The following is a 26939-nucleotide window of genomic DNA, read 5'->3' as shown; positions in this document are numbered from 1 at the left end:
TGGAGATGGAGAGGGAGAGAGTCGAGTCGAACGGATTGTTCGTTGCCGGCGGAAAAGAGACGTGCGGGAGGGGGCCCACACAAATCACGTGGCTGCGGATCTCGGTATGTGAGTTCCAGTCAACGTGTACGACGTTTTCGTTAGAGCAATTCCAGCTCAACAAAGCAGGGCAGACAAAGGCATGTACACGGGCATCTTGGTACATAGCAACAACACAGCAAATTTTAGTTTGATAACCAAGTCCTAACCGAGCATCATCCGCAGCTCCTTCTCCTGAGCGAGGCGCTCCTGCTTTCCCCGCAGCTCCGAGCGGCGCTGCGCGATGGCCGCAGCGTCGGTGTGCCCCGCGGCCTTGATGGCGCTGAGGCCACTTGCGCGGGCACGCACTCCGGCACGGCGCGGCGACTTGTGCGCAACGGGCGCCGCACGCTTCGTGGGACTTGAGAGCGGGCTCTTCATGGATAGCTTGGCAGGTGTGGGCGAGATGTGGAAGTTGCTCTCGAAGAGCACGTTGGCGCGGCTGCTGGCCTCGCCGAACGGCTGAAGCATGCCCGCGATACTGGGGGTGAGGCCAGTCGTCTGTGTAGGCGGGCGCGGGAGCGGGCGGCGCGCGGGCTTAGCCTGGAGCGTAGAGGTTGCGGAGCTCGTTCCAGAGCCGGAGCCCGTGCTGGAGGCAGAGGCAGAGGCAGCAGGAGTAGAGGCGTAAGGCTTGACGGTTGCCTGCCGTCTCGCCAGGCTGCTCGCCGTGGGAGCGAGGAGTGTGCTGCTTCTCGTGCGGGGGATGCCGCTACCGCTCATGCTAGGGCTGCGCATGTCACCTGGGCTTCGCATATTCGAGATGGATGTTGCACGGAGATTTGAGTTACTAGGCGAGCGCATGTTCGACAGGCTGGGAGAGGACATTCCTGAGCGAGTTGTAACACTGGCCCGAAGCTCGCCGCTGGCGGTGCGCGCAAGATTACGGTTACCACCAGAGCGGGAGATGCTACCAAAGGAGTTGGTGCTTGCCTGCCTGGACAGGACGGGAAGCGCAGATGCGCTGCCCTTCCTTGAACTGGCGCTACCGTGATCCTGGCTGTTATCCTTGAGCGGCTGGAAAGACGGCTTCTGCGGCCCAAAGTCTGGGATTGCGCCGCGGCGCGTGCCCAGAGATGACCCAGTTGTTAGAGTTGATGAGGTTGAGGGAGGTGTTGGGCCTGTCGAGCCTGAGGCTGACCGACCGCTCGTGCGTGGAGGCGCCGAGCTCTTGACAGCGCGCATTGACAGACCTGGTTTGCTGCTCATCTTCCTCAGCCGCGAGGGCTCCACCTTGTCCTCCGGGACGTCGACAGACGGCAGGACATAGCTGCCCTCCGACGCAATACTGGCACGGCTTTCAACAGGAGGGGGAGTGGTGGACACTGGTGCCTTCTTCCTCAAAAATCCAAAGCGGCTGGTCTTGAGACCGGTGCGGCTCCCTGCCTTGCCAGGCGAGTTGAGGGTGCTCTGGGTGCGGGTGCGGAACATGTCGATAACGCTGGGCTTTGGCTTCGGCATTGTCTTGGAGCGCTTGCTCTCACGCAAAGTCTTCGCCTCAGCCGTGGCCTCGGGCACCTTCTCATCCACCTTGCGCTTGGGCGCTGTGGAGCTTGTAAGTCCCGGGTTCGAGGCCGACGTCTTCATCTGGCTCGTGCCCGAAGCCGAGCGACCCTTCGTGCCAGACATCGAAGTCAGGCTCTTCATCTTGCTAAACTCGCGCGCGTGAGCGGCCGCGTATCGGTCGTAACCAGCGGGAGCAGGGGCCCGCCCCGATCCCGGCTTCTGCGGAGCTGTGTTGGCGGCGTCGGAGCTCAACTTGCTGCTGGAAGCGCTCGCTGTACCACTCGCCGCACCACTGCGTGTGTAGATTTTGGACATATCGGCGTCCTCACCCTTGAGGAGCTCGGCGGAAAATGTCATCTTGCCGCCCACCTTGGCCTGGAGCTCGGCTAGAAGCTTGGCGCCGGCTTCAGAGAACTCGTCGCTTGAGACGACCTGCTTGGTGCCGAACATAAAGGACGGCGAGACAGGCGATCCGGGGAAGGAACCGGGCATCGCAGGCTCGGGAGTGGACCCAGCGGCCTGGCTCTCGCGAGGCGCGGTGGGATCGAATGCGGGGATTTGAGGGTAGATACCCGTTGCCTTGGATGCAGGGGACAAGAGGATAGGAAGGGAGGGGCGATCTTTGAGCGTTGGCGTTGGCGCCTCCCGAAGCGGACGCGTTGAGAGTCGCTCCTTGATGACGGCGACGGAGCTGTCACCTGTGAGGGGCAGCTTGTCGGTCTCGACGAGCACGGTCTCCAAGATGTTGACCATGCTCTCAGCAGGGGAGACGAGTCGAATGGTGGAAGGCCGGTGGTGACTATCCTCCTCGTGTATCCGCTTGGGTATGCCGACGGTGGATGCGGGGGAGGGACACAGGATCTCCTCAACCGGTTCAGGTTCATCAACATCCATGCCGGAACTTGTACCGGGGAAAACGATGTTGGAAGTGGGGCTCTCCTTGGACATCGTGCGCGACGCCGTTCTGCGGATGGAGGAGGCAAGGGAGCGGAGCGAGCCAACACCGCGTCCGATGGATGCGTACTTGTCGCCGTCGAGGGTTGCGCCGTTCGTTGCACTCTTCCAATTGGCTGGGTCGTCACTATCCTCCTCCTCCTCAACAAGGCTGGCGTCGTCGCTGTCGATCACCTCCCAGGACCCGCGGCGGGCCAGAGAGATAGTAGAGGGGCGAGACTGCTTAACCCTAGTAAGAGCAGGGGCTTGGGGTGGGGTGAGACTTTCGCCCATCCGTTCAGGCATGGGTTTGGATGGAGACTTGGTGGGGCTCTCGGGACAGCTCTGGGTCGCGAGGTCAAAAATTGCCTTTGCACTGGGCGTGAGGGTCTGGCCGACTGATATTAGCGAGTGAGGTTGGGCGGATGGGGTGGATGGACGTATGTATGGACGTATGTATGGAAGGATGGATGGAGGGATGCGTGGAGGACAGATGAAGAGAGGATGGACAAACAACAGAGATTGCAAAATAGGGGCCAGAGAACGATGATCAAGGGAGGCTGAAGGACGACGTAGGAGAGGTTCTATTGGACAATGCTGACTCACAGTCGTAAAGACGCTCGACCATTTCAACGTTCTTGCCACTAGCCTTGAGTCCGTAGCGCTTGGAAAGACTCATAAGCTGCTGACGCTTGAGGCTGGTAAGCGCAGCGGAGCTGCTGTCAGCGTTGTTGGAAGAGAACGCACTTCCAAAGAATGGCGTGTTCACTCAGTTCGTCCATAGTCCACGGAACCGAGGTCGGTTGTGTACTGGTGTAGTGGAGTTGTGATCAAACACTGCAGGTGACTTCGGTGTGATAGGAAGTGGATGATAGGGGGTGGGTGCGGGGTGGATGGAGGCTGGATGCGGTGACAATGGGTGTGTGTAAGGCAGGAGAAATAAGAAGAGGTGGGAAGAAAGAGATGTGTGCGGTCATGTTGTTGTGCTCATGTCCTGGCGCCCTGAGGCATCCATAACCAAAGTCAGTCGCGGTCATATCACACACACGTCATTATTATTCCGACTTGGTCCAAGGCGGCTTTACGGGCCTTACTCTCAGCTTAGCTGTAGCTCTGAAGCATACAACGTGCAAACCAGAGAACAGGCGTGCTGAATTGGGGATGCTAGCTATCTGCTCTCGCTTCGACGGAAGGTGATACTTCGAGTTCTAAGGTCGCACTGTTCGCTCGGTCTGAGAATGGCGGCAAAGTGGAGGCGGGGAGGTGGAGGCAATCCACGACGCGCGTCAACATGCTTGCCACCTCTCCATCTCCATCTTGACGTTCACTCAGCTACGATGAGCAACTCAGAGTCTTCTCCATACGCAGCTCGTTCACCCCCGGTCTCATTCGACGACTTCATGGCGCAGATTGACGCGGCAACGCAAGCCCATGGCGGCATCATGGTCGATGAGGAGATCTATGAGGAGCTGTTCGCATCTGTGCCGCCGGGGTGAGTCCTCCCCTTTGCCCTTGTGCAGGCACTGACGCCATTCATCTGGGACTTGTGTTTTCTCTGCTCGCTCACTCTCGTCTTCCACTGCTCGCTCGACCTACCACAGCCGCGGCGCCCGCCCAGAATTCATCGCCGCTCTCCCGCGCCCCAAGACGGTGCCACGCGGCGAGTCATGCCCTGTCTGTCTGCAGACCCTCGCAGCTATCGAGACGGAGGAGGAGTACGCGTTGGCCTCGGAGAGTTTCTTCGGGGACACGGAGGCGCTGGGGCTGCGGGAGCTGCCGTGTACAGCCAAACATGTCGTGTGTGCACGGTGCGCGAAGCAGTGGTTGACGCTGGTAGGTATTGGTGAAAAACAAGCCGGATCTTGGCTAACGCCAGAACAACACCTGCCCTCTCTGCCGCTCACAAGTCGACCCCGCCAACCCGGTCGACGCAGCAACGAGCGACACGATCGAGGCGCAGCGGCAAACCGAGCAGATGCTTGCGCTCTTCCACACGCTATTCGGACCGCGGCAACTCCCCGCTAGGCGAGAGGAGGGCCGCGAGGCCTTCTCAGGCATGTACTCGTAGCTATGTCCATGATAATGCAATGATGTCTACGTCCCACCTCCTACCTCGCACTCCGCGCAACCTCGACCTCGGGCGCAGGCAAGCCGCTCGCGCACTCGCGCCTCCGGCTCTGGCTCCATGCGCCGTTCGCAAATCGCCCCTCTTCGCCCTCCACCTGCTCGCCGAGACTCCGCAACCCGTTCTGGAGGAGCGCGGTGATCTCGCGCCGCGTGCTCTCGTCCGGATCGAACGCGCCAGAGAGGTAGTCGGCGTGGTGGTCCTGATGCTCGCGGAGGGCGGCCTCGTCGCTTTCCGCCCGTGTGGGCGCCGTCGCTTCAGAGCTGAGATGGCTTGGTGCGGCTGCGCGTGGTAATCCCGCCCGCCACGCGTCTACGATCGGCGCGACGAGCGGCGTCAGGCTCTCGCCGACGGTGATGGACACGGTCGCGCCGCCGCGCGGGATGAAGCGCGGCCACTTGCGGTACTCGTTCATGATCTGGTCGAAGCCTGGTGTGAGCAAGTGAGTGGAGGAGCGTGCCCGCGATCGCGCAGCCTTGCGGCTAGAATCAAAGCGGGCCTTCGTTCTCTGGCATACTCGACCCACCTGAAATCCATATTGGGATGATCTCCGGCATGACCTCCGAGTCCATGATAATGCGCCCACTGTCATCAGCGTCGCCTGCAACACACTCACACGCCCCACTTGAACCGGTGCATCCCGCCTTCGGGGTTCGACTTGGCCTGGTTCACGCGGCCTTCTGGAAACAGGTGGATCTGGCGTCAGCCCTTTCGTTTCGCCGGACTCACCCATCCCCCCTCCTCGAGCTTGCGGATCGCGTCGTCTACGCCGCGCTGGTATATCCCGCCCCCGCGCACCGTCTCGATGACCTGCCCGAGCCCGAAGAACTTGCTCAGCACGGGATTCGTGAACATGACATCGCTCGCGCCGAGCGTCCACCGGTTGTTGGCACAGGTATACCGCGGCCGCGCGAAGGGGAAGTATGTCGTTGTGGGGAGGACGGACCACATCATGGGGTCGTCGACGACCGAGTTGTGGTTCGCGACTAGGGTCAGCTGCAACCACCACGCAACACGCACTCGTAATCACACCCCGCCTCCGCTGCCACTCTGTACCGCGCCCGTGAATCCCGAGAGCCGAGTACAGCGTGTCCTCGCCAGAGACTCGCACAGCCGTCGTGGCGCGCAGGAACGCCTTGCTCGCCAACGACACGAGGGAGATCGTGAGCGCGCTCGCTAACGAGGCCCGGGGGGCGGCGATGGCGGGCGCGGCGAGCTTCGTGACGGCGTGTGAGGCGGCAACGCGCGACGCATGTGACGCGGCCTTGGAGGCGGCATCTCGCGCGGATGCCGCCTTGGTCATTATTTGCGAGGCCGAGGCCGAGGGTTGGGAAAGCGGGCGGGCCACCGCGGATGGTGTGGAGCAAGAGGGCGTCGGTGTGGCCGGCATGGAACAAGGACAGACCTGCTGTCTTTTGAGAGTATACCAAGGGCAATGGCGGGCGAATAAAGAAGCAATGTCAAGAAGATCAAGACGAGCCGAGGCCTTGACGATCGACGATCGGTGGAGGATCGGCGGGGAGATGGAGCGACGCGCAAAGTGTGCACGTTTCACCGAAATTATTGGCCACCGGATTCCGTGCCTGTCCGAACGTGCCGAGCATCAACAACAGCAAAGGTGGAGGTTGTCCACGCCAACAATGCGCGATCCATTACACCGTTCAGTCCACTTGCAGTCTATACGTGCAGAGTTTCCTCTGCTTTCATCGAGCCTATTACAGTGACAGAGCGGTATGCGCTTTGGCCAATGTGCCCGCGCCTTCCCAACTCGTCTCGAGGAAACAGAAATCATATATCTCCCTTCCAGATCGGCAGCGGAGCAGCGCCGGGATATACGCACAAGGGGCGGCTGGCTCACTCGCATCGATAGGCGCTTACTCGCGCTCAATGTAGGCAATCTCGAGGTCGGATGGGTCGGTGGGGACCGAGAGAATGCGGAGGGTGTTGGTGTGGCCAAGGCCGCCCTTCCAGCCCTGCACAGCGATAACGGTGGCCTCGGGCTTGACAATGCCGAGGTTGACGGCGACCTTGAGACCGTAGCGGATACGGTTGTCAACGTCGATCTGCCACTTCTCCTGAGGAACACCACGGGGCTCAGGGTACCACACGGGGTAGACGCCGCGCGAAAGGTGGAGCTGACGGGCGGTCTGGTCCTTACGGGTGACTGGATATCAGCTTGGGTTGTCAAAGAGGCAAGCTCACCGCAAATGATGGGGCACGAGGGGCGGTACTTGGCGATGAGGCGCGCCGAGACACCCGAGGTGGAAAGGACAATGATGGCGCCGGCATCCTGCTCCATCGAGGCGGCGACGGCAGCAAGAGCAAGCGTCTCCGCGGTCTCAGTGGGGCGAGGGGTAAGGGCACGAAGCTGGTCGAACAGAGGTGCGTACGAGATGGCCGACTCGGCGACGTATGCGGTCTCGGCCATCATGCGGACGGCCTCAAGAGGGTACTTGCCCTTGGCAGTCTCTCCCGAAAGCATGACACAGTCAGCGCCGTCAAGGACAGCGTTGGCGACGTCAGAGACCTCGGCCCGGGTAGGGCGTGGGTTGACCTGATGTCAGCTTGCGCCCCTGACAGTTGCAGTGGATCTGATTCCCGAGATCGGGCGTGAGGAGACACTCACAGTCATCGACTCGAGCATCTGGGTGGCGCAAATGACGGGCTTGCCGGCGACGTTGCACTTGGCGATCATCATCTTCTGGGCGAGGAAGACCTGCGAGGCGGGGATCTCGATACCAAGGTCACCACGGGCAACCATGACACCGTCAGTCTCGCGCAGAATCTCGTCAAAGTTGGTGAGGCCCTGCTCGTTCTCAATCTTGGAGATGATCTTGATGCCTGCACCCTCAGTGCCGAGCGCCTTGCGGATGTCACGGACGTCCTGGGCGCGGCGGATAAACGAGGCAAAGATCATGTCGACATTGTTGCGCACGCCAAAAGCGAGGTCGGCCTTGTCCTTCTCCGAAAGGGCGGGGAGGTCGACGTGGGTCTTAGGAAGGTTAACACCCTTGCGCGAGGACAGGGTACCGGCGTTGAGGGCCTTAACGCGGAGACGGGCGCCATCAATCGAGACGACCTGAAGCGACAGGATGCCGTCATCAACGAAGATGTACTTGCCAGGCGCGGTGACCTTGGGAAGGTTGGGGTAGTCCATGAAGATCTGGTCGGCGTTGCCCGCCTCAGCGAAGGAGGGGTCGGTGGTCACCCAGAACTCGTGTCCCGCGGGGATGGGAACCTGCGCAAGGTCAGTGCCAATCCAAAACGCTACCCTGGTGGTGACTTACGTCCGACTCGTTGGCCATGAGACCGGTACGGATCTCGGGGCCCTTGGTGTCAAGGGCGATGGCAATGGGGCGGCCAGCGGGGCTGCGCTTTGCGGCCTCGCGGGCGTTGTCAATGACCGACTGGTGGTACTCGTAAGAGCCGTGGGAGAAGTTCATGCGGACTGTGAAACGTGCGTGAGCGTGATGGGGGGGGGGGGGGGAGCACGGGGCGAGAGCAATTGCAGGGAAGAGGGAGAGAACGGTGAAGAAAGGTTGCGCTCAGATCATTCCACGTACCAATGTTGAGACCAGCATCAGCCAGCTGGGTGATCATGTCAATGCTGTTAGTCTTGGGACCGATGGTGCCGATGATGGAAGTCTGTGATGGTAGTCAGATACAGTCAAAGAAGGCGAAGGCGGGTGGCAGAGGCCAGAGACGCCAGTGCGGGGGTGGAGTGGAAGGTTGCTACTCACCTTGCGCATAAACTTCTGGTCCCCAGTGGGGGAGTCGAAGTGGGGGTTGAGGCCGGCAAGCCATGCGATCTGGGAGCTCGAGGACTGGCTGTATTGCGAGTTAGAGAGGTCCATGAGAGAAGGGCGTCTAGAGAGGTTGGGAGACGAGGTTGTGGATGGGGAGAGGGGAGCACGTTCGACTGGGACGAGCATGATGATGGGTGTGATTGGGGGTGGTTGGGGGAGGAGTGAGAGTGAGGAGTGAGAGTGAGGAGTGAGAGTGAGGAGTGATGGGAGAGTGTGTGTGAGAGAGAGAGAGAGAGTGAGAGAGTGAGAAAGACAGTAAGGAGGAGGAGGAGGAGGAGGAGGAGGAGGAGGAGGGATGAAAGGAAAAACGTGCGATGGCTTGAAACGAGAAGCGATAATGACGGACATGGGGGGGCCGATGAGGGTGTGTCTGAGACTACGCCGAGTCTACTCACGAGGTCATTGTTGTTGTGGCAGAAACGGGGGTGTGATGGGGACGGCGTGTGTGATGGCGGACAAGGACGAGGCTGCTGCTGTTCTTGTTGTTGTTGCTGTTGCTGTTGCTGTTGCTGCTGCTGCTCGATTGAGGATGGTAGCAGTTGTCGTCGTGTCAGAGGAAGAAGAGCAGACGATGTTGAAGACAAGAGGGATGGAGTGACGCGTACAGAGTGAGGATGAGATGTAGAAAAAGGTGAGCTCTTGGGGGAGCGGGCGGGAGGGAAGGCATCACACACAGGCGTCAGCACAGTCACCATCCTGGACAATGACCTCAGGGGCGCTTCTCAAGCAGTGGGGGTCCTCTCAGCCAATCATATTCCTCCCCACGTCAGGTGCCGCCGGCAGCGGCATTCGTCTCCCTGACTGCCCATATCTCGATTCCTCAAATGCGGACCTTTCATGCCGCGCATGCCGCACTTCTGCCCCCGCTGCACCACGTGCTCCATCCCAGAAACGGCCCGATCGCCGATTACCCTTACTTTACATCTGTATTATGTGTCATGTAAACACTCCCACTGCCATGTGGTTCAGTGATAATACCCACGCGGAATTGCCTCCGTCCATCCCCCTCCTCGACTTTGTCCGTCGCCGAGAAAGTGGAAAGTCGGGAGACTGCTCCGGCGCATACACCTATCTCAACCACGCCGACGGCGACGCGCGCATTACTCCACAACGCCGACTGCGACCACCACTCCCGAGTGACCATCCCCTTTCATTGAGGGCATCCACCTCCTCTCTTCGTCCTCTCCTCCCCTTTCCTCACCTTCCCTCCCCCCCCCCCCCCCTCTCTCGCCATGTCCCTCTCCGCCGCCCGCCTCTCCTTACGGCACGCCGGGCCATCCGCGCGCGCGCTGAGCACGACCGCGCGCGTCTTCGCGGCCCAGAAGCCAAAGCCCAAGGCCAAGGCCGCCAAGGCCGTGCAAACCAACCCCGAAGACGCGCTGCCGCTCGACGAAGCAATCCGCGTGCTGCGCGCCCTCGAAATCGCCTCCCCCCACTCAGCCTTCAACATGGAAGTCGCGACCAAGCACAACAAGCCTAACGCGCCGCCGCTGCGTGGACGCATCTCGCTGCCGCACGACCCGCGCCGTGTCGCCGATACCATCGTCGTCTTCGCCGAGGCCGACTCGCCCGCCGCGAACGCCGCGCGCGAGGCCGGCGCACACATCGTCGGCGGCCAAGACCTCTTCCCCAAGATCCTCGGCGGCGAGATCGTGCCCACAAAGTGTCTTGCTACGGCCGGTATGATGCCGCTCGTCAGCGCGTCGCTCGCTCGTTTCCTCGGTCCAAAGGGGTTGATGCCGAACATGAAGCGCGGGACCGTCGGCGAAGGCGTCGAGTTGGGACGCCTCGTCGAGGAGGCTGGTGGCTCCATCGAGTGGAAGGCCAACAAGCTTGGTACAGTCAAGGCACCCGTCGGCAGGGTGAGTTTGGGCGGCTACGACGCCTCTTGACATGGAGCATCACTAACCTGCAGATGACCTTTGCCGCCGCCGACATCACCCAGAACGTCCGCCTGTTCATGGACCACATCCGCGATCAGTCCGTCAAGCTCTCAAACTCTGAATCTGCCTTGGCGCGCGTCAACAAGGGTGAGTGCTGCATTCCACGGCTACAGAAGCTGACGAGCAGCCGGCAAGCTCACTCGCGTGCGCATCGAGACTACCCAGGGGCCGAGTATCGAGATCAAGGACATGATCTAGACTCGGTGGTTGGTATACGCACATCTCAGCATTATGCATAGGTTCGGGCAGTAAGCGGCGGGCAAGGGAGTACAGGCGGTAGCAAGACTGGTGTGAGCGACACGAAAAGGAGCATGATACACTCAAGAGTATGGTCAGCCCTCAACCTGCATGACTGCGGCGGAGTCCTCTATGCTGGTGCCTGCGGCCAGAGGTTACAAAGGAGAAGCAGGACAACATCGACTGGCCACGTACTGCACATGCCTGCTTGGCTGAAGGCCAGTGATTGAGCCCAGACCACCCTCCCCACCAGCTGCACCACTCTATGCATCTCTAAGTCTACTTCTTCATCCCCATCTTGCGCCGGCGCGCACCCGCCGCCTTGCCGCCCACCTTCTTGCGGCGGCCCTCGGCTCCGCTGGCGGCGCTGTCCTCCTCGCCCTCAGTAGTCTCAGCCGTGGAGGTACCCGGCGAGTCCTTCTTGAGGCGCTGGGCACGCAGCTCAGCGGCGCGCGACTTGCGCGGGGCCGGCGTCGGCGTGCCCTCCTGCACATCGTATCCCTCGACCTCAGACGCCGAGGTTTCCTCCTCTTCGTCCTCGAGCTCGGCCTCGTCCCCAATCTGCTTCTTCGCGAGCTTGGCCCAGACGCCGCGCGACAGCTGCGCTGGCCACGTCTTCGAAAGCGACGGCTCGGGCGCAAGAGACGACAGGGGGGTAGCGGTGCCGTCGGCGTGCGGCTAATGTCAGCCTGTCCAAACCTCGAGCTTACCAGGAGCACGGTCCCGCCGTCGACGACGAGCTCGAGCGACTCGCCGCCCACCATGCCCTCGACCATGGGGACGCGGACCTTGCGGCGGCCCTTGGCGCCGCTGGCAGCCTTGCGCGCCGCCTCAGTGAAGTACGTCACGCGGCGCGTGTCACGGGTATAGTTCATGCGGAGGACGACGTAGTGCAGCCCAGACGTGAGGAGGGTGAGGAAGACGAGCACGAAGCCCAGTCCTGGGCGCCAGCGCGAGTAAGCGTACCCGAGGCCCTTCCAGGTCGGCACGCCGTTTTTGTAGTAGAACTGCGTGAGCGCCGCCGTGTGTTAACTCACGTTGTACCGCTCGCGCTTGGTGCTGTCGCGGAGGATTTGCGCGATGACACCAAGCCGCGCGAAGCGTTCTTGGATATTCGCTACGCCCGGGTTCTTGTCCGGGTGCAGCTCGAGCGAGCGCTTGCGGTACGCCTTGGTGATCTGGGCGTTGGACGCGGACGGCTCGACGCCGAGAAACGAGTAGAACGACGTGCCCTTGCCTGCTGTTAGACTGGAGCGTGCCGGACTCACCCTCTGATGCTTCGAGGGCCGCGACGAGGTCGAAGACCTCGTGGTCGAGGGCGTCGAATGCATATGCTGTGAGCGCACAGATGAGCGCGAACAGCGCGTAGAATGATACGCGCATGGTAATGAATGTGGGGCGTGAGTGAGAAAAGAGCGTCGGTGAACACGATTGCGGCCCGCGTCTTGAAACTGAGCAGGCAGGCACATGAGGCCGATCGGGAGTGAGTCACGTGGGACGGAGAACGCGTACTGTCCGGATCCAGTGGCTGGACCAGGCGTCACTGAGGAGCATGTACCCCTGCAACACTCATCTCGATAACTCGACTCTGGGACACTCTGCTCGTCATCCATCCCCGTGCTCATATACTTCTCAGGGTTGACTCTTAAGCTACGCGTTTAGCTGTCCATCATGTTATCCGTAAGTCAGGAGCTCGCCATCAGTGCACTGATGCAGTACGCGGCGAACCTAGAGCCCCGCATCCGGAGCATCCTGCAGAGCAGCGACCTGAACACCATGTGCGTCCGCATCACCGTCTTAGCTCGTTTTAGCTGACTGAAGCTCGGCGAAGGGCGTGCGAAAGCAACTAGTCGCCGCGGGAGAGGACGAAAGCGCGATCAAGGAACACAAGGCGGACATAGATGCGATTGTGCGGATACCCTCCACCTCTGACGCTGACATAGATCGGCGAGATCTACGAGGAACTCTGCGACGCGGAAGAAGACAAGGTCAAGACCAAACCCGAGTCGGCGTCGCCACCCGCGTCCTCGCAGCCTCTCGCTGGCCGCGCGAAGGCTGAGGACAACGATGCGGAGCTCGCCGCGCGCATGCAGGCCGAGTATGACGCAGCAGTCCGTGGTGGGCGGGGCGCACGGAGAACCGCTGCACCCGCACCGAAGAAGAAGAAGGCTAAAAAGCGCAAGGCGGACTCGGATGATGACGAGCCCAAGAAGAAACGCGCGGGAGGCGGCGGCGGCGCGTTCAACAAGCCCATGATCCTGAGGTGAGGATAAAAGCGGATCGAGCTGACACCAGTCACGAGCTTGCATCCTTCACGGGTGAGGAGCAGCTGTCGCGTCCACAGACAGTCAAGGCATTGTGGGCACACATCAAGGCGCACGACCTGCAAGATCCATCGGACAAGCGTTTCATCCTCTGCGACGACAAGATGAAGGCGCTGTTCAAGACGGATCGCCTGCACATGTTCACGTAGGATCCCGACCGTCCAAGCTGACTCGCGCAGAATGAACAAGCTCCTCGGAGAACATCTATACAATCCCGACGACGTGGCGGGCAAGGTAGAAAAGGTCGAGAAGGCCGAGCCATAGAGCGGTGTATTAGCAGTTTGTACTATCGGTGTATGAGAACAGTGCATATGCGGAGCGTCTACTTCTTGCCGGCGGCCTTTGCGTTCTTCTGCGCCGGCGCCTTCTCGGACACGGCGCCCTCGGACATCCACTGGAGGTCTGCGTCGCCGAACGCGCTCTTCTGCGCGCCCTTCTGCCCTGCGCCCTCGAAGCGGCGGCGGAATCGCCCCACACGGCCCTCCTCCACGCCGTCCCCGACGCCACGGCGCTCTGTGCCCGGCGCCCACAGCGGGTTGTTCGTCACGTCACGCGTCATGCGCAGGATCGCGGGCGTCGGCGCGGTCGAGTACGACGTGAATGTGCTCCCGTCCGAGAGGACGACCTTCTGCGGGAACAGCGGCGGGAGGGGGTTGGGCAGCGCGACCTTGGGCTTGAGGTGGTTCTTGGATGTCCATGGCGTTGGGGGACGCTGGTACGATGCCGCGCGCGAGGAGGAGGCCGAGCCCACGGCGCTGCGGAGACCGCGCGAGAGGGGAGTGGATGGGCGGGCGAGGGACATTGCGACAGAGGACGGGATGGGGGAGGGGGGGCGGGGGCAGGGACTATGCCGTTTGAAAAGCGGGGGGTTTTCGGTCGTCGGCTCGTGTGTCGCGCGGCGTGGGCGTGGGTGGTTCGGCGTGGTTGACGGGGTGGATGTTGTTGAGGGCTCGGCGACAGACATTTTCCAGCCAGCTCGGAGGATCGCAGGATATCGGCGTCCACCGTGGGATACTGGTTCACGTGGGCGGAAGTGGAGGTGAGTCAAGCTGTATTTTGACATCGAGGCGGCGGTGTCCTCATTTCGACTTCTCTTGCATGCTTGCCGCGACATCGCGCGTCTCCTTCTTTAGTCTAGAGCAAAGGCTGCTCTGTATTCATTCATCACGCGTGCTCGCGACTCCCTTTGCCCCCTCGCCCCCCTCAAGCCCTTCGCCCAAGTCGTCCCGCACCCTCACCACCACTCCGCCTACAATGGCCAATTCACAGTACGAATACGTCAAAAGCTATGAGCTTCCCGACCCACTCATGCCGAACACCTTTGCTGTAATTCGCGTCGATGGTCACGCGTTCACCAAGTGCGTAATGCTCTGGCCGCACTTACATTAGGTTCTGTCACGCACACGAGTTCGAGAAACCGAACGACATCCGCGCGCTGGATCTCATGAACCGCGCAGCCAAGGCGGTGATGCAGGAGTTCCCGGATATTGTGCTCGCGTTCGGCGAGAGTGACGAGTACAGCTTCCTTATGCGACGCGACGCGAGCGTGTACGGACGACGAAGAAGGTGAGCTCGTGGCGAACGAACGACAAGCTGGAGTGCTTCTGACGATCAGTAAGATCAACTCGACCGTCGCGTCCGTCTTCACGTCGAACTATGTCTTCTACTGGAGCGAGTTCTTCCCCAATACACCTCTGAAGTACCCACCAACCTTCGACTCTCGCGTTGTCCTCTACCCTTCAGCGAAGGAGGTGCGGGACTACTTCTCGTGGCGGCAAGTGGACAGTAAGCTAGTCTGTGGGGGCCTAGCTCACGCCAGCCCACATAAACAACCTTCACAACACGTGCTACTGGGCGCTGCGGCACGACGGTGTGTCGGGCACCGAGGCCACTAAGCTCCTAGAGGTAGGAGAAACGCACTGACTTTCGTATCTAATTTGCAGGGCACATTCTCCGATAACAAGAATGAGCTGCTCTTCTCCCGCTTCAAGGTCAACTACAACAATTTGCCCGAATACTTCAAGAAGGGCTCAGTGCTCGTACGGACCGACCCCAGATTGACGAAGGGCCCATCGAAGCGTGATGAGCCGGGACCGAGCTTGGAAGATACAGAAGCTTCTGACGCCGCGACGCCGGAAGTTTCGGGGTCTCTCACTCCAGAGATCTCACAAGGCGAGCAGACAGCTGCGGCATCCTCACCAGTGCCGTCCAACCCGCCTGCAGGGACGCCGAAGAAGAAAGAGAAGAAGAAGAAGGCACCGAAGCCCTTCGACGGGCGGTCGGGCCCAATAGTCATCCTCCACACCGACATCATCAAGGAGAAGCCATTCTGGGCAGAGCGCCCATGGCTCCTCGAGTGAGGCGCGCCCACCCCGGCCGGAGCTTGTGCCTTCGCTTCAGTCACCTACCACCTCCTACTCCGTCCTCTCTGCCTGCACGCACCATGCATCTAGCAGCTCCCAGCCCATAGACAGATACATACAAACTGCATGCATAGTCGCCGACATCGGGACAAGAATAGCATTAGCCGATAAATGCTCCCGCGCTCGGCCGAGCCCGAGGAACCTGACTCAAAAGTCGCTCCCTCCACTTGTGTTTGTTGCCCATCACCCTCCAAGCCATGTCTCAACCTGCCGCGCTCGACAAGCGCGACGAGCCCGTCGCCGCCGCCGCGGCTGCGGCCGCACCGACAAGAGTCCCGCTTTCCCTCGGCGAGATGTTCATGGTGGGCGGTTTGGCGGGGTGCGCGGCTGTCACCGTCAGTGAGTCGCGATGGTGGGCCGGGATGGACAAGGGAGGGAGCGGTGGTGGATGCGGGTAGGAGGGTGAGGAACAGGAGATTGGTGGAGGAGAGCGAGCTCTGATCTCTCTGACCACGCTATGCTGGTTCGCGTAGTCTCGATCTCTCGAGTCCAGGTGATCTCGAGGCGACTAACCACTTCCACCCGAGTCATCTCACCAACCATCTTCCTTCACGCATACTCAGTCACCAACTTTTCCTTGCTCCTGCATTCACCAGCTATGCTGACACACAGCCAACGTCGCCGAGACGATGAAGACGCGTCTGCAGCTGCAGGGCGAGCTGGTAAAGGCCGACGCGAACGCGCCACGCGTGTACAAGAACGTGTGGGACGTGTTCCGCAAGACATGGCGGAACGAGGGCATCCGCGGCCTGCAGCGCGGTCTGCTCCCGGCGTACGGATACCAGATTCTCCTGAACGGATCGCGTCTGGGTGAGTGAGCGAAAATTGTGGCATCGGGCGAGCTGGCTCGTTAGGACGTTGCTTTGCCAAGCTGCCCATGGTGGGGTCAGGAGCTCGTGTGGCCATGCCCCCGGCGCGAAACACATCTGACAGCAGGATTCTACGAGCCTGTGCGGCATATCATCAACCGCACGGCCGGGTATGTCCCGGACGCCGGCGTAGCATGGACGGCCATCATGGCCGGCGCGACGACAGGGTGTATAGGCGCGACTCTTGGCAGCCCGCTCTTCCTCATCAAGGCGCGCATGCAGGCGTACAGCCCCGTCTTGCCCGTCGGTGCGCAGCATTACTACCGCAACTCGTGGGATGCGCTGAGCACGATTGTGCGCGCGAACGGCATCAAGGGGCTGTACCAGGGTGTCTCGGCGGCCATCCTCCGAACGGCGTGTGTAAGTCTGGCGAGCGGGCGGATGAAGACCTTCAGAGGCGCCAGGAGAGGCTAACAGCAGGGCTCGTCGGTTCAGCTCCCGTCGTACAACTACTCCAAGTACATCTTCAAGAAGTACGGCATCATCAAGAATGATGGCTTCGCGATGTACCTCGCCGCATCAGGCGTGTCGGGCGTGGTTGTCGTGAGTGATCCGCGGTTTATCGATCGAGACAAGCTGACATCAGTGCGCCGCCATGCAGCCCGCAGACACTGTTCTTACGCGCATGTATAACCGTGAGTTGCGCTGATTACTGCATGGAGTGGATTTGACTGCACTCTTGCCGACGGCAGTCCTCCATCCTTCGCTCAGCCCCGCTGACCGTAGAAAACACCGTCACCGACCCCGTCACCGGCAAGACGCGCGGCGCGTTGTACTCAAACCCCATTGACTGCCTTTGGAAGACGTTCAAGACCGAGGGCATCAAGGGGTGGTACAAGGGTATGTCTGCGACTCCATTCACCGCTTACACCAGGCACCACCGCGCACTTCCTTCGTATCGCCCCGCACACGGTCATCACGCTCGTCGCCAACGAGCTCATTGGCAACGAGTACAAGCGCATCACGGGGCGCGGGTAGGCGGCTCTCGATCCATTCAGTTCTTTTGGTGTACTCTTTGTCTCTATACCCTGTCAGCAATAGAAACTGGGCATGCATGTGCATCACAAGGCTCGCCGAGGCTGCCGGCAGTGTGGCTGTCTGAGTGACATCTGCTATGTCGCTGGCGCGCTTGGGAGCTCAGAGTCTGCGCTGGAAGCGCGCAAGGCCTCCTGGCGCCAGCGGTAGCACTGCTGCTGATCCTACAAAGTGCCGTATGGCAAGCAATCGACGTGATCAGCCACTAGAAGTCGGTCACGCCCGCCTGGCTTGGGGCAATGGACTGCGTGTCGTCGTCGCCGGCCTTGTAGCCGAACGCATACGACGAGATGGCGTCCGACGGCGTAACGGAGCCGATGGACAGCTTGCGAGGACCAAGGCCCTTCTTGTCCCCGATCGCGCCGAGATTGCCGCTGTTCAGCGCCGGTCCGGGCGGTAGACGGTCGTACTGCGAGAACGCAATGCTCGACGCGCGCGACGACATGGGTGCCAGCGCATGAGTACTGTCCACAGTCGACTCGGCAGGCTGCTGCGAGATGACGGACGATGCGTAGCCCGTGTACGACATTTTCTTGCCTCCGCCGATCGCCGACAGGGGAAACGCCTGCGACACCACCGACTGGGCGTCGGGCGACACGTAGGAGATCGTGTCATGTGTGCGGTAATATGCGGGGTCAAAGCGACTGGGCTGCGCGGCAGCGGCGACGTTGCGCTGGGCTATTACAGTCAGTCATGTTCTAAGATCGCCTACTCACCCTTCTCGATGTACTCGTTGGCGGGGGTCTCGAAGCGGCGGTACTGATTCATTGCGCCCGAAAGGCTCTTCTTCGGCTTGCTGAACTGCATCATGCAAGGCTGCATGTTGCTGAGCGGACCTTCGACGAAGCACGACTTGTCCTTGAAGTGCGTCAGAAGGTAGAGCCAGAGCGGGTGCTTGCTGAGGATCTTGGGATTTCCGAGGATAACGAAACCGTACTTGGCGCGGGTGAGCGCGACGTTGAGACGGCGGGGGTCGTTGAGGAAACCGATACCCTGGTGCTCATTGGAGCGAACACAAGAGAGGATGATGTAGTCCTTCTCGCGGCCCTGGAAGGCGTCGACGGAAGCGACCTCAACTTCCTTGTACAGATCCTTCTTGAGCGAGCCGTGCAGCTGCATGTAGGAGGAGATATACGAGCGCTGGCCTTCGTACGGTGTGATGACACCGATCTGCGCGGGGAGAACGCCCGACTTGAAGAACTTGGTGACAATCTTCTCGACGCTGGAAGCTTCGGTGCGGTTGAGGAACGAGGTGCCGCTGGACGAGATCTCTTCGGTGCCCGAGTTGGTGTGGAAGAACATTGGGGTATCGGTGACAGGCCAGGGAAAGTCGACGTTCTTGCGGAGACGCTCGGGCGCGGTGACACCGTTCTGGAGGGAGCCCTCGTAGAACATGTTAGAGGGGAACTCCGAGAGGCAGGGGTGCATGCGGTACTGCACCTGCAGGCGGATGGGGCGGTTGCCGAGGACAACGAGGCGCTCGAAAAGACTTTGCGACAGACCAGCACGCGCAGCCTTCTTGTTCATGATGACGGGACCGAGCTGCTGGTGGTCACCGATCAGTACGGCCTGCTTGCAGCCCATGACAAGCGGAATCATGCACTCGGGCTCGGCTGCTTGCGTTGCCTCATCGATGAGCACAGTGCGGAACTTGAACTTCGCTAGGCGTGGATCACCAGCACCAACACATGTCGTGCAGATGACATCTGCCGCGTTGAGGATGTCGCGCTCGCACGCGCGCACAAGCGACTTGTACTTGCGCTCGTCGCTCTGGCTGAGTTCGCCCTGGTCATTACGCAGCTGAATGAGTTTCTGGAGCTCGGGACGGGTGTCATTGTTGGCGACCTGGTTGTGTAGCGCAAGGAAAGCGACCGACGAGTCGAGTGCCTCACGCGACTTGGCGGCAAGACGAACGACCTTGAGGCCCGTCTGGTGGATCTTCTCGCACAGGTGGTCGACGGCGACGTTGGACGGAGCGCAGACAAGCACTTGGCCGGGGTTCATCTTCGCGAGGTGATAGACGATGGAGGCGGAGGTGACCGTCTTACCAGTACCAGGAGGGCCCTGAATCAAGCTAAGCGGTTTCTGCAACACGGCTTTGACGGCGGCCATTTGGGAATGATTGAGCTCAGGAAGGTTGGGAGCAGTAAAACGCTTAGGCATCTGTGTGCGGAGCACCTGTGGCTCAAGCTCGTGGCCGAGAAGCTTGTGATACTGTTGTCAGCAAAGCTGGTAGCTGTCTAACTCACGATGTAGCCGGACACGCTCTTCTCGTCGATAGCAAACGTCCGCATCGCCGCCTGCATGCGGTCGAAGCTGGTCGCCTTCCACACAAAGTCGACAGCGAAGCCGTGAGTGCAGTCGATTGGCACATTGTCAGAGCGGCGGAGCTCGAGGCAGATCTCGTCATTGGCGTCTGGTGTCAGCTTTGTAACCGCGGGTCTAGCTCACTGTTCGGCACCTTGATGACACTGCCGATGCCCTCCCACATGTTGCCAGTCGAGGCTACCGACCACCCCTTGAGGTTGGCACCGACCATGCGGAGACGGAGCTCATCGCCAACGGCGAGGCGCACCTCGCCGCTTTCGAGCTTGGGCATGCAGAACCATGCGAGACGCTTGTGGTTGAGACCCATATCCCATCGGACGGTGATGTCGCTCTCGCCCTGCGACTCCTTCATGCGCTTGTCATAATCCGCCTCGATCTTGACGAGCGGGCCGAAGATGTTCTGGTACTGGTACGCGTCCTCGTATCTGGCTGTCAGATGCCAAGCGTAATGTCTAGCTCACCTGATAAGAATAGGCTGCATCTCCTCCTCGCCAGATTGGGCCTCGGTGTCCTCAAGACTCGCGTTGGGGTTGTTGCGCCACAACTCCTCGAGCTTGGCGATCTGGGCCATGGAGAGCTGACGCGCACGAAGCTGTTCAGCCTCGGAGGGCACCCTAACGAGCCACGGGAGGAAAGAACGCTCATCGATGATCGGCTGCCACTGGGAAGTGTCCCAGTTGATGTCGCGTGAGTTGGTGAGTGACGCGCACGGTTGACTGGATGTTAGGATGGAGCGCGGAGCAAGCCAGCTACTCACCGACAAAGAAGGACAACAACGGTGTCGCTCTTGGCAGCGATGTATCCGAGAAGGAAGACATTCTTACTCCCACAGTTGTAACCTGGTATTAGCGCTCCTCCCGTCGTGGACCTAACATTCTGGAGTGGTCTCGCTGAGCTCGCCGTCCTTATGGAGGATGACTTCCTTGTGCTTAGCCTTGACTAGGTGATTGACGATATGTGACGCCGAAGTGTTGCCGCGCGAGTTGCAAAACCACTTGTTGCACTGGAGACACTGCTTCGTCAGCGCGAGCTTCCCCTCGCTCTTACCTTCGCGACACATTTGGGGTTGTGAATACCGCAGTAGCTTCCAGTCAGCGTCTCCCTCACCTCTCCTCCCCAATGGCAAAACACACCTGCAGGCATGCTCGATGCCGTAGCCGAACGGCTGCTCCTCGCGGAACTCGTCCCCCTCATAGTAGTCCATCATGGCGCTGCTGTGGTGCAGCGAGCTGAGCGACATGACGTCGGTCGCGCGATCATGGCTGGCGCGTGCGGGCGGCACCAGCACCTGCTCGGTGAGGTTGCTGGGCGTAGCCGAGTATATCGACGTGGTGTCGTCCTGATCGACGCCATACTGGGCATCAGCGGTGGCGAGAGGCAAGAAGAGCCAGGCGCAGCGCAGCGCAACACGTACCTGTGACGCGCCTTCAAAGGTGGTGAAGGGGTCCATGGCGGAGCTGGTGGCCGGGATCAGGCCACACTGGGTATCGCTGAATGTATGTTGGGTAAAAGAAGGAGGGATGTTGTGGGATGACAACAGCAAAAGTGGATGGCGCGTCTGAGTGGAGGCGACCAGTTGCTGGTTGCTAGGTGGCGATTGAAAACGCCGAAATAGAACTCTTCGCATCGGTAATTGGTTGCCGTCGCTGTACTAATACGGTGTTACGGCTCGGTAAGTTGAAGTTGCACAACATCACAATGTGTCAGTAGGCAAAGTTCGCATGTCTGCACCGCATGCAATAGTCTAGTTTTACAAGGAGATGTACGAGGGTCCGTCAGAGGGGATATTGAGCTTGGCAATGTCCGCGATGAGGTCCATGGTGCCCTCGGCCCAGCCGACCTCGTCGTGTCCGCCGAAATCGCCCTCCCACCAGATGACCTGGCGACCACGCGGGTTCGAGATGCGGAGCGTGCCCCAGCCCTTGTAATCGAGAACGAAAGGCTTGGGGATCCCAGCCTCGGTGCCGTTGGGCGCGACGAGTGACTCGAAGATTGCTGCAGAGTGCGAGTGGGGCACAACCTTGTCAGCCTTGGTGTGGACAATGAGCGTAGGAGCCAGAGTGCGCTGCTGTCAGCAATTTCGCGTACACAGAAACTAACGCTGAGCGCCTCGACCGAGTTAAAGCGGACGCTAATGAGGGACTTGAAGAAGTCTGCTGTCAGTGTACTTAGGTCAACGGCCACTGACTCTGAATGGAGGGGAAATGTCCCAAGGGCGAAAGCAGAGGAATGACACCAAAGAGATAGAACCTGGAGTGAGTCAGCGGTCATGCGGGTCATCTTACGAGGACAGAAGATCGGGTATTGACGAGAACGGAGTGATAAGAACCAGCGCCTTGGGAACGATGCCTGCTGTCAATTGTGGCAACCCGATGACTCACGATCATCAGCGAGAAGGCCAGTAAGCGCAGACGCCACGCCCGTCCCGAGGCTGTGACCCATGAGAATGATCTGCTTCTCGGGCACGCCCTTGCCGGCAGCCTTGACCTGCTTTGCGATCCAGTCGTATGCGGCCCGCGCGTCGACCTTCAGCCCCTCCTCGGACGGCTCGCCGCTCGAGTCCGCAAAGCCGCGGTAGTCGACAGCTACGACATTGCTGCAGTTAGCATGGCGGAGTAAGTTTGGGTGAGTTCACAGATCGAGGACGCTCGAGAGAGCTGCGTACGTGCGTACACGGTGCGGCGCGGCGCGCGTGGCAGCCTGCTGTTAGCTCTGGGGTTAGTGCAACTCACGTTGCCGTGGAAGTAGAGGACAGTGGGGCGGGCGCCAAACGCATTCGCGAACACGTCCTCGGAGAGGTCAGACTGCGGAGGGAAGGGCGCCTGCTTCATGTAGTACGAGTTCGGGCTGCTGTCAGACGTGCTAGACCCGTCGCTCACAGGACATGCCACGCGCCGAGCGTCTCGCCGTCTGGTGTGGAGATGGCGAAGTTGCGCGTCTTGAAGGCTGCGGTAAGTTTATGTCGGCTGATGCAGCATGCAGCTCACGGGCGAGGCCGTACGCGTGGGGCGCGTCGTACTTGGGGAAGAAGGGGAAGCGGATCCAGTGGAGGTAAGTGAGCCTACTATCAGCTCTTGTAATACACGCCGACCCACTCGCGCTGGACCCAGGGAACAGTGGCGAGGAGCAGCACAACGCCGTATAGCCCTCCGAGGAGGAGGGGTAGGAACTGGGCACGCCGGAGCAGCGTCTGCGCCGACGACATGGTGTGATGCTAAGGAACGGAAGGGTGTGGACAGCCAAACTCGGAGTATGCCGATCATCGTCATGTCAAGGATCGGCGGTCACCGGAATCAAACACATCCTCATTCACAGCTGATTCGCTTCATTGACAGACCGCAGCTCACGACTCTCCCCGCCGCCCTCCCACCTACGCTAAAAACAATCTATGCCATGCAAATGCTAGTCTACTCCGCAACAATGTCTTCGCGCTTGGGCTTGATCTCCTTGACATCCTTGAGATCTTTGGAATGGCGGATGTCGCTCCCCTTGTCGAGGAGGTCGGTGGCCTCGTCGAAGAGCACACCGAGACCCAAGGCGTCCTCCTGCGCGAGCTCGAGCACGTGGTCGAGCTCGACCATCCCGTCTCCGTCGGGGTCTAGCTTCTGTCCGATCTCCTCGATGATCTCGTCGGGCGGGGGGTGGGCAATCACACGCAGCGCACCGAACAAGTCCTTCTTCCGGATCTGGCCCTTGGCGTTGGTGTGGATCAAGTTGAGGCTCGATCCAACGCGCTCGTCGTATTTCTCGAGCTGAGCGTCGATCTTCTTGATCATGCTGCGCACGCGCTTCGAGAGAGCAACCGACTTGGAGTCGGCCTCATCCGGGTTCTCCTTCGAGCGGGCCTCAGAGAGCAGGTTGTCCTCGAAGAGCGCGGCGAGCTCGTTGCGCTCCTTCGCAATGGACGACTTGGCGGTGAGAATGGAAAGGGCCTCGGCCAGCTCGTTGAGCTGCTCCTTGGTCATCTTGGCGGCGTCGGGCTTGGGCTCCTCCTGTACAGGCTCCTCGGCCTTGGCCTTGGCCTCGGGGGCGGCGTCGGCGACCTTAGCGTCGGTCGTGGGAGCGGCGGCAGGGATAGGTGTGGCACCGTCCGTCACGGGGATGACAGGAGGCTCATCAGCGCCGGTGGCCTTGGCCTCGATGGCCTTCTCGGCAGCCTCGGCCTCGGCAGCAGCCTTCTCGGCGGCCTTGGCCTCGCGCTCTGCCTCCTTGGCAGCCTCCTCGGCCTCCTTCCTTTCCTTGCGGGCCTCGGCCTCTTCCTTCTCCTGGACGGCCTCCTCCTCAATGAGCTCCTGCTGCTGCTGGAGAACCTCGAGCTTCTGCTTGAAGTCGACGTCGTCCTTGTACTGCGCGAGCTCGGTCTCGTCAACCAGGCTCTCCGGAAGCGAGGCGAGAGTCGACACCAGCGAGGGAAGGACGTCCTCAGTCTTGCCGCCAAAGTTGAACGCACGCGAGAGAATAAGCAGAACGCCAGAAATCTTGTTCATGTAGTGCAGGTCGATCCACTGCTCAAGCTCCTCGCGGAGATGAGCCGGGGATGTGCCCTGGAACCGGATACCACGGGACTGGCACGCCTGTTGGAGTTCCTTGGTCGAGAGTGAGTCAACGCCCTCAGCGTGGATCATCATATCATCGACGCGAATCTTCTCGATACGCGAGCGAATCTGGTGCTTGAGGAAAGTGTCGGTGCCAAAGGCGTGGATGTTCATGTACTTGCAGACAGATACGAGCTGAGCGCGCGACAGGTTGTCGAGTGTGATCTCCGAGTCAAAAAGCTTAGCGACGCGGATAATGTCATCGTGAGACGGGTTCTCGCCGGTAGACCGAACCTGATTATCAGAAAGGCCCCTCGGGACGTATCGCGACCTACCTTGCGGAAAAACTCCTTGAACTCATCCGAGCGCACAACCTGGTCAGCCTTGAGGCCAGTGTCCTTGACAGTCTCCTGGAGGAACTTGGCCATCTCAAGACGGACACGAAGCAGCTTACGCTCCTTCTCCTCCTGCGGGGTTAACCACGTCTTTCAGACGGTTGCTCACCTTGGCTAGCTGACCCTCGAATGTGCTCGGAAGCATGTTGGGGAAGAGCTTGAGCGCGACGGGAAGAAGCAGCTCCATGAACGGAATAATGATGAAGACGGAGAACGGGAGGAGACGGAGAAGGTCGGTGGTGGTGCGGCGCAGCTGACGGCGCTCACGGCGCGTCAGCGAACCGCCCTGCAGAACCTTCCACTGGAGCTTGGACGAGATCTTGATCTCTTGGCCGAGGAGCTTGGTGCCGGCCCAATAGTGCGCGGCTTCCTTCTTGACAACGGCCCAGGCGCGCTTGTGCCATGGCCCCGTCGGCTTCTTCTTCTCCTTGGCGGGAACCTTGCTATCGGGCGGAGCGAGCGCCGTTTCGGCCGCCTGCTCGGCGGGGACGGGCGGCGTGGGCGCCGGAGAGCCGGGAGGGGGGACCTTGACGACAGCTTGCTCAGCCTTGAGAGGCTGGCCGGTAACAGGGGGCGGAGTTGAGGTGGACGTAGACGTGGTCGTAGACTGGGTAGAGGTCGAATAGAAGCGGGGGACATGACGAAGACCGAGAGCGAGAGGGCTGGGGATGCCAACCGTCTGGAGCGCGAGGGAGAACGGTGTGTGTGGCGTCGCCAACCGGGACATGTTGGCGCGGCGTCCGGCCATGGCGCGCCTCCCGAGGGGGCGGACGCCGGACGCAGTGGCTCGTGAGGTGAGCATTGGGCCGTGGGGCCTGTGGCCGAGAGGAGAGAGAGAGAAAGAGCCGGTTGAGGGAGGGAGGAGGGGGGTGGGAGGATGAGAGGAAGAGAGAAGAGGAGTAAGAAGAAGAATGGAAAGGAGTGTGGCGATTCGCGTGTTCAAGATTGGGATGAGGGGGACGTCACTGCCCAGTAGGGCCACCACCCAAAAGCGAGGCCCCATCAAATCGAGACCCGCATTGAATCCCCCCTCTCTTTCGCCATCGGACAGTTAGTCTGCCGCTCCTCCGACGCACAAGCATTATCAGCGACATGATCTCTCACAATCTACATGACTCATGCATGCATCAACACATGTCAGAGGGCTCATCAGCCCGTGGAGCGGTGACTGCCTCGCCGGGTGGAGGATTTTTTCCACGTCGTCGCGTCAATCCGCCGCGGTGCCTCTCCCTCCCCTTTTCCGCCACTCGCAAGCCACCACTCCGTCAGCATCTCCGGCACCCCCACATCCGCACCCGAACGCCAATGCCGAGAGGCCACGCCATACTATTAGTAGTGTAGGACATCCCGGCCGAGTGTGAGGCTGTCCGAGCGCGGGCCGTGCGCGCGTGTGATATGGGGACACGCTGCGCACGCGTCGTGCATTTTAGGGGGGAATGCATGCGCTGATTGAAGAATCGGCCACTTCGACCGGCTTACGGCTCACGGCTTCTCGGCACCTCGGTCACACGGCCTCCGCCTGATCTCCGTCCTCATCCACCTCCACCCTCCACCGGCCACCCAGTCGTTCGACCCATCTACCCATCGACGTCAACGCCATCCCATCCTCCCCAGCACTTCCTCACCGCTCTTCATCGCCATGTCCCTCTCCAACCCCATTAACGCGGCCCTCCTCCCCGCCATCCTTTTCGTCGCATACCGCATTCTCTTCCCCTCCAAGCCCACCGCCCCAGCAGTGCCATGCACCCGCTACGACCAGGGCGAGTACAACTGGGCCCCAACGAAACACCCCAAGGTGGCAGTGTACAAGGACTATGACGTGCACGAACTCTCGAAGAGCGACGGGCGGGGAACGCAGAGTATTCTCCTCGCCATCGCGCGGATCGTGGACGGTCGCATCTCAGAGCGCACCGTGTTTGATGTGTCGGCTGGCGCCAACTTTTACGGGCCAGGTGAGTGCGATGTGGGGAAGGAAGCTGATGCCAGATGGAATGTATGGAAACTTTGCGGGGCGCGACGCTTCGCGCGGGATGGCAAAGCAGTCGTTCGACGAGGGTGGGCGAGGTTATCTGAGGAAGCTGACGGACAGAGATGCTTACGGATCTGGACAAGCCCCTCGATGATCTCAAGGATTTGACACCTGCCGAGATGTGAGGGTGGAAACTCGGCTCTCCCCGTGAAAAAGCAGCTGACGATAGCGACAACATGCATGGGTGGCACGACCACTTCTCCAACAAGTACAAGGTCGTTGGGCGCCTGGTGTAGAGAACGATGGGTGTATGTATGGTTTAGCCGGCCAAGCGTGGGAGGGCTAGTGCTCACGGACGACTCACGCTCCGGAGTATGATCACAACTAATCACTCACGGCGCGCTGTGCGGGGCGCACTGATTTCAGATAGCTGCAG

General features: G+C 60.5%; 14 protein-coding genes across 14 annotated transcripts; 6 read left to right on the top strand and 8 right to left on the bottom strand.

Annotated features, from left to right (window-relative positions):
• Window positions 1-243: 243 nt before the first annotated feature.
• On the bottom strand, window positions 244-3296 carry COLE_04757 (uncharacterized protein; the record flags this gene model as incomplete). The annotated part of the gene is made up of 3 exons (XM_018422445.2): window positions 244-2912; window positions 3121-3230; window positions 3262-3296. 3 exons carry the CDS (start codon window positions 3294-3296, stop codon window positions 244-246), a joined length of 2814 nt encoding a protein of 937 aa, XP_018280939.1.
• Window positions 3297-3914: 618 nt separating this feature from the next.
• On the top strand, window positions 3915-4582 carry COLE_04756 (uncharacterized protein; the record flags this gene model as incomplete). Its single annotated transcript, XM_018422446.2, has 3 exons — window positions 3915-4006; window positions 4116-4347; window positions 4391-4582. The coding sequence occupies 3 exons, from the start codon at window positions 3915-3917 to the stop codon at window positions 4580-4582; spliced, it is 516 nt and encodes a 171-aa protein (XP_018280940.1).
• A 40-nt stretch (window positions 4583-4622) lies between these two features.
• On the bottom strand, window positions 4623-5942 carry COLE_04755 (uncharacterized protein; the record flags this gene model as incomplete). The annotated part of the gene is made up of 5 exons (XM_018422447.2): window positions 4623-5068; window positions 5166-5224; window positions 5256-5335; window positions 5369-5625; window positions 5660-5942. The coding sequence occupies 5 exons, from the start codon at window positions 5940-5942 to the stop codon at window positions 4623-4625; spliced, it is 1125 nt and encodes a 374-aa protein (XP_018280941.1).
• A 571-nt stretch (window positions 5943-6513) lies between these two features.
• Window positions 6514-8388, bottom strand: COLE_04754 (uncharacterized protein; the record flags this gene model as incomplete). Its single annotated transcript, XM_018422448.2, has 6 exons — window positions 6514-6803; window positions 6842-7193; window positions 7266-7877; window positions 7927-8087; window positions 8203-8284; window positions 8380-8388. 6 exons carry the CDS (start codon window positions 8386-8388, stop codon window positions 6514-6516), a joined length of 1506 nt encoding a protein of 501 aa, XP_018280942.2.
• Window positions 8389-9677: 1289 nt separating this feature from the next.
• On the top strand, window positions 9678-10586 carry COLE_04753 (mitochondrial 54S ribosomal protein uL1m; the record flags this gene model as incomplete). The annotated part of the gene is made up of 3 exons (XM_018422449.2): window positions 9678-10307; window positions 10361-10475; window positions 10516-10586. 3 exons carry the CDS (start codon window positions 9678-9680, stop codon window positions 10584-10586), a joined length of 816 nt encoding a protein of 271 aa, XP_018280943.2.
• A 318-nt stretch (window positions 10587-10904) lies between these two features.
• On the bottom strand, window positions 10905-12008 carry COLE_04752 (uncharacterized protein; the record flags this gene model as incomplete). Its single annotated transcript, XM_018422450.2, has 4 exons — window positions 10905-11303; window positions 11336-11632; window positions 11663-11862; window positions 11894-12008. 4 exons carry the CDS (start codon window positions 12006-12008, stop codon window positions 10905-10907), a joined length of 1011 nt encoding a protein of 336 aa, XP_018280944.1.
• Window positions 12009-12335: 327 nt separating this feature from the next.
• COLE_04751 (uncharacterized protein) lies at window positions 12336-13213 on the top strand (the record flags this gene model as incomplete). The annotated part of the gene is made up of 5 exons (XM_018422451.2): window positions 12336-12403; window positions 12447-12534; window positions 12569-12888; window positions 12921-13094; window positions 13129-13213. The coding sequence occupies 5 exons, from the start codon at window positions 12336-12338 to the stop codon at window positions 13211-13213; spliced, it is 735 nt and encodes a 244-aa protein (XP_018280945.2).
• A 58-nt stretch (window positions 13214-13271) lies between these two features.
• COLE_04750 (mitochondrial 54S ribosomal protein bL31m) lies at window positions 13272-13751 on the bottom strand (the record flags this gene model as incomplete). The annotated part of the gene is made up of 1 exon (XM_018422452.2): window positions 13272-13751. The coding sequence occupies one exon, from the start codon at window positions 13749-13751 to the stop codon at window positions 13272-13274; it is 480 nt and encodes a 159-aa protein (XP_018280946.1).
• Window positions 13752-14047: 296 nt separating this feature from the next.
• On the top strand, window positions 14048-15309 carry COLE_04749 (uncharacterized protein; the record flags this gene model as incomplete). Its single annotated transcript, XM_018422453.2, has 5 exons — window positions 14048-14307; window positions 14339-14515; window positions 14565-14734; window positions 14769-14854; window positions 14893-15309. The coding sequence occupies 5 exons, from the start codon at window positions 14048-14050 to the stop codon at window positions 15307-15309; spliced, it is 1110 nt and encodes a 369-aa protein (XP_018280947.1).
• A 260-nt stretch (window positions 15310-15569) lies between these two features.
• COLE_04748 (uncharacterized protein) lies at window positions 15570-17219 on the top strand (the record flags this gene model as incomplete). The annotated part of the gene is made up of 7 exons (XM_018422454.2): window positions 15570-15711; window positions 15985-16182; window positions 16309-16601; window positions 16662-16784; window positions 16828-16876; window positions 16968-17081; window positions 17116-17219. The coding sequence occupies 7 exons, from the start codon at window positions 15570-15572 to the stop codon at window positions 17217-17219; spliced, it is 1023 nt and encodes a 340-aa protein (XP_018280948.1).
• Window positions 17220-20357: 3138 nt separating this feature from the next.
• Window positions 20358-21054, bottom strand: COLE_04747 (uncharacterized protein; the record flags this gene model as incomplete). The annotated part of the gene is made up of 5 exons (XM_018419803.2): window positions 20358-20443; window positions 20478-20616; window positions 20652-20688; window positions 20738-20958; window positions 21019-21054. The coding sequence occupies 5 exons, from the start codon at window positions 21052-21054 to the stop codon at window positions 20358-20360; spliced, it is 519 nt and encodes a 172-aa protein (XP_018280949.1).
• A 300-nt stretch (window positions 21055-21354) lies between these two features.
• COLE_04746 (uncharacterized protein) lies at window positions 21355-22809 on the bottom strand (the record flags this gene model as incomplete). The annotated part of the gene is made up of 10 exons (XM_018422455.2): window positions 21355-21669; window positions 21705-21757; window positions 21793-21854; window positions 21890-21953; window positions 21986-22200; window positions 22240-22304; window positions 22337-22451; window positions 22484-22550; window positions 22592-22665; window positions 22700-22809. The coding sequence occupies 10 exons, from the start codon at window positions 22807-22809 to the stop codon at window positions 21355-21357; spliced, it is 1140 nt and encodes a 379-aa protein (XP_018280950.1).
• A 202-nt stretch (window positions 22810-23011) lies between these two features.
• Window positions 23012-25336, bottom strand: COLE_04745 (uncharacterized protein; the record flags this gene model as incomplete). Its single annotated transcript, XM_018426480.2, has 3 exons — window positions 23012-24433; window positions 24475-24606; window positions 24644-25336. 3 exons carry the CDS (start codon window positions 25334-25336, stop codon window positions 23012-23014), a joined length of 2247 nt encoding a protein of 748 aa, XP_018280951.1.
• Window positions 25337-26173: 837 nt separating this feature from the next.
• On the top strand, window positions 26174-26799 carry COLE_04744 (uncharacterized protein; the record flags this gene model as incomplete). The annotated part of the gene is made up of 4 exons (XM_018426481.2): window positions 26174-26486; window positions 26521-26589; window positions 26624-26684; window positions 26733-26799. The coding sequence occupies 4 exons, from the start codon at window positions 26174-26176 to the stop codon at window positions 26797-26799; spliced, it is 510 nt and encodes a 169-aa protein (XP_018280952.1).
• Window positions 26800-26939: the final 140 nt, after the last annotated feature.

This window comes from Cutaneotrichosporon oleaginosum (assembly GCF_008065305.1).
Source record: "Cutaneotrichosporon oleaginosum strain ATCC 20508 chromosome Unknown ATCC20508_contig04, whole genome shotgun sequence".
Lineage (NCBI taxonomy): Eukaryota > Fungi > Basidiomycota > Tremellomycetes > Trichosporonales > Trichosporonaceae > Cutaneotrichosporon > Cutaneotrichosporon oleaginosum.
Note: the sequence above shows the minus strand (reverse complement) of the source record. Positions and strands in the feature narration are given on the sequence as shown.